Source organism: Meleagris gallopavo, assembly GCF_000146605.3.
Source record: "Meleagris gallopavo isolate NT-WF06-2002-E0010 breed Aviagen turkey brand Nicholas breeding stock chromosome 3 unlocalized genomic scaffold, Turkey_5.1 Chr3_random_7180001880246, whole genome shotgun sequence".
Lineage (NCBI taxonomy): Eukaryota > Metazoa > Chordata > Aves > Galliformes > Phasianidae > Meleagris > Meleagris gallopavo.
In genome coordinates this window covers 7016-10262 of record NW_011094599.1, presented here as the reverse complement: position 1 = coordinate 10262, position 3247 = coordinate 7016, and the positions used below count along the sequence as shown (strand labels likewise).

At 56.2% G+C, this 3247-nt stretch overlaps 1 protein-coding gene across 3 annotated transcripts in view; it reads left to right on the top strand.

Annotated features, from left to right (window-relative positions):
- Nucleotides 1-2305, top strand: part of LOC104915431 (protein scribble homolog) — a 12442-nt gene extending 10137 nt beyond the window's left edge. For 2 of the 3 annotated variants that reach the window (XM_019610762.2, XM_019610763.2), the window contains one exon: nucleotides 1539-2305. In XM_019610762.2, coding sequence (XP_019466307.1) covers nucleotides 1539-1699 — 161 coding nt within the window. In that variant the 3' untranslated portion in view covers nucleotides 1700-2305. The remainder of the gene's footprint in view (nucleotides 1-1538) is intronic. The other variant, XM_019610764.2, reaches the window with a different exon arrangement.
- Nucleotides 2306-3247: the final 942 nt, after the last annotated feature.

The window sequence follows — 3247 nt, the reverse complement described above, 5'->3', positions numbered from 1 at the left end:
GCTCCTTTGCAGCCCTGGCCATGCTGGGGTTCTACAATGATTCTATGATTATGGGTCCCTGTGGCACCCTTTGGATCCTTATGGTACCCTATGGATCCTTGTGGCACTCTATGGATCCCTACGGCACCCTGTGGATCCTCATGGCACCCTGAGGGTTCTCTGGGCAGCCTGGGCTGCTGGTTGGCGACCTGCACACAGCAGGGGGTTGGAACTGATGAGCGCTGTGCTCCTTTGCAACCCAGGCCATGCTGGGGTTCTGTGATGATTCTATGATTATGGCTCCCTATGGGTCCCTATGGCACCCTATGGGTTCCTCTGGCACCCTATGGATCCTTGTGGCACTCTATGGATCCCTACGGCACCCTGTGGATCAGGCACCTGTGGATTCTCTGGGCAGCCTGTTCTGCTGGTGGCGACCCGCACACAGCAGGGGTTGGAACTGATGAGCGCTGTGCTCCTTTGCAGCCCAGGCCATGCTGGGGTTCTGTGATTAAGAGCAGCGCCCTCCAACCACGCAGAGTCCTCCACCCAGTTTGAACGTCTCTCCACATGTCTGCCAGTGCCTTTGTTTTATTCCTGTTCGTTTTGTTTGAAAGTGAGCCCTCTGGCAGTCCCAGCATCCCTCGAAGGCGTCACACTGCTTACCTGTGTCCTCTTGGCTCCAGGTCCTTTTCAGACGACGGGTTGATGCTATGTAGCCGTTCAGGGAGGATTCAGGGTCACAGCCAGTGCTCCTACCTGGTTACTGTAAGGAGGAGGGCATTGCTGTGAGCATGGCTGCAGAGCAGAGGGTGGGCCATTAAGTAAGGCTCAGCACCTTTGACTGCACACCTCTGATCTGATAGATTTCTTTATTTGAGAGTCTCTGCTAAATTCAGAGACTTCGGAGGAGCTGCTCAGTACCTGGAAGGAAAAGTGACGTGGCTTGATGAAGCTTTTTCCTTCTTGCACGAGTACTTCATGGAAGTTGGGTGGGTTCTGTGGGCTGTGCAAGAGCACAACGTACCTCAGGCACAAAATCCGTCCCTGCAAAGCCTCAGACCACAGTAATTGAGGGTCTGCTCTGCCACGGTGGCCGCTGAGCGAGGCCCTTTGGTGGAGGAGCCGAAACGCAACCTGCAGAAAGTGCTTCGCTCATCCAACTTCAGCAGTGGGCAGAAGCAGAAGGCTCACCTCTCTCAGCCCCGTGCTGATGCTCATAGTGCCCTTCCGTGCCCAGTGCTCTGTTGGAACGACTGCAGCGCTTCGAGCGCGAGCGCGGACCTCAGTCCTTCTGGGTGCCGATTCTTGCTAAAGTTTGGCACTTCCGTGCCGTTTTCAGCGAGTCCTGGGCGATGGGGGAAGATGTCTGCTGAGGAGTGCAGCTTCCTTCCCAGAAAATAATAGCACTTCAGGTTCAGATCACCTAAAAGTTCTGGGCCTGGCATTGCTGTGATCTCCGTCTCGGCACGCGGAGCACCCTCGTGCCGTCGTTATCCGTCCACAGTGCTTAAACCGAGCACCTCCTCCTAAATCTGTTGCTTCTCTTATCTCCGCAGTTCCTCAGGAGCAAGACGGGCAGCCGGAGGAGGAGGAAATGCTATTAACACGTGACTCATCAACGCCAACCGCATCTGCACTTGAAGAGATGGCTCTGTACAGCAGCAAACGCAAACTGCGGCACGGCCGGCGCAGCCTGGAGGCCGCCGTCCCGACGTAGGCAATCCAAAGCTCCTGGGCTTTGGGATGGCCCGACATGGGGCTCCTGAACTTCCCGTGCTCCAGGAGCAGCACCAGACCGCCCGTAGCGCTGCCTCCGGGGCTCCGGGTGGAACTGAGCGTCCCGGGAGCGTTGCGGTCGACCGACTTCCTTAAGGCTGTGAAGCGCCCTGTTTTCTCCCCCAGTGGGGCACTGGGGCACGTCCTGAGCCCACGTGGGGCCCACTGATGGATGGCTAAGCAAGAGGAAGCGTGGGCAGGGCACGGGCAGCTGCAGTTTGTTAGCCTGTAAATATTGGGTAAGGGGGGAGGGAGGGGGCACGGTAGGACAGGGAGAGCGTAGAGTGTGAGTGCGTTGGGCTCCGGCTGTTATTTCCTCAACTCGGGTCTTTCGTTTAACGGTTTCGTATGAGAGAATCATAGAGTGGTAGAATTCTGTGAGAGCTTCTACTGCGGTCTGAGTGAGAAGGAAGTTCCAGCCTTCGCTCCCGTTGGGTTTCCAGTCTTTCGCCAAGAAGCGTCTTCTTCCACCTCCCACACTGCGTCACCCCGCTTTCTTTTGGGAGCGTGTGGAAGCTCGGAGGACAAAAAAAAAAAAAGCAAAAAAAACACATAAAGAAAAGGAATTTTAGTGAAGTGCCTCCCTCTGACACTGACACCTGTGTGCTCAAAAGGAGACTGAAGGAGCTGGAGCTCATCCATCCTCCGGGGAGCATCAGCTCCGTTCCATTGCCTCTGTGAGCGCAGCACCTGTCCCGTGCAGGGAGCTGCTCCTGCCTGCAGTGCCGCACCGTTTGGGAGACGGGAATTTACCCCCAGGCACACATCACTGTGTGCTCGTGGCGTGCGTCTCCGTGCACGCTGCTGCCTGTCAGGCATCCGTCTGCTGCCCGCATCACAGCTGAACGGGGGCGGAAGTGAGGAAGGGGTTGGAAAGCTGTGGGAGCGATAGCAGCGTGAGCGTATGGCAGCAATAGGAAGCGGAATAGCGAGGGGCAGAGGTAGGAGGTGTACACAGCAAATAAGGTAGGGGTTAGGATTCAGGGAACGGGGAAGGGTAGGAAGTGGCGTTGCTGGGGTCAGGTTAGGATTAATGGGGTCTTGCAGGTAGGATGCTGGTGGGTGAGTTCCCAGTGGCTGTGAGGTGATAGGTGACGTTGTGAGGGCGCCCGTGGGGTCCGAAGGAGTGACTGCCTGCCAGGCAGGGAGCGCGGTGGGGTGGAATGGATCTGGGAAGAACCTGCAATAAGCGCACGGTGCTGCTGTCTGCCAGCGTGTCGACTTCAGGCCACTGCCTGCATAGGACAGGGCAAACGCACGCTTGTCCGAGCAAGAGGAAAAAAGAAAAATGAAAAAGGGACTTGGGTGTGATTCCTGGTTGCCACACGTGGACCTGTGGCCGTGAACAGCTTGCATCCGCTGTGCTCTGCAGACATGGAGGAGGCTGATGCTGCTCACAGCTCTGAAATCAGTCTCTGCTGCTCTACTGCCCACTACTGAAATAAAACAACATCCCTGTTCCTTTTTTTTTTTTTTTTTCTTTTTCTTT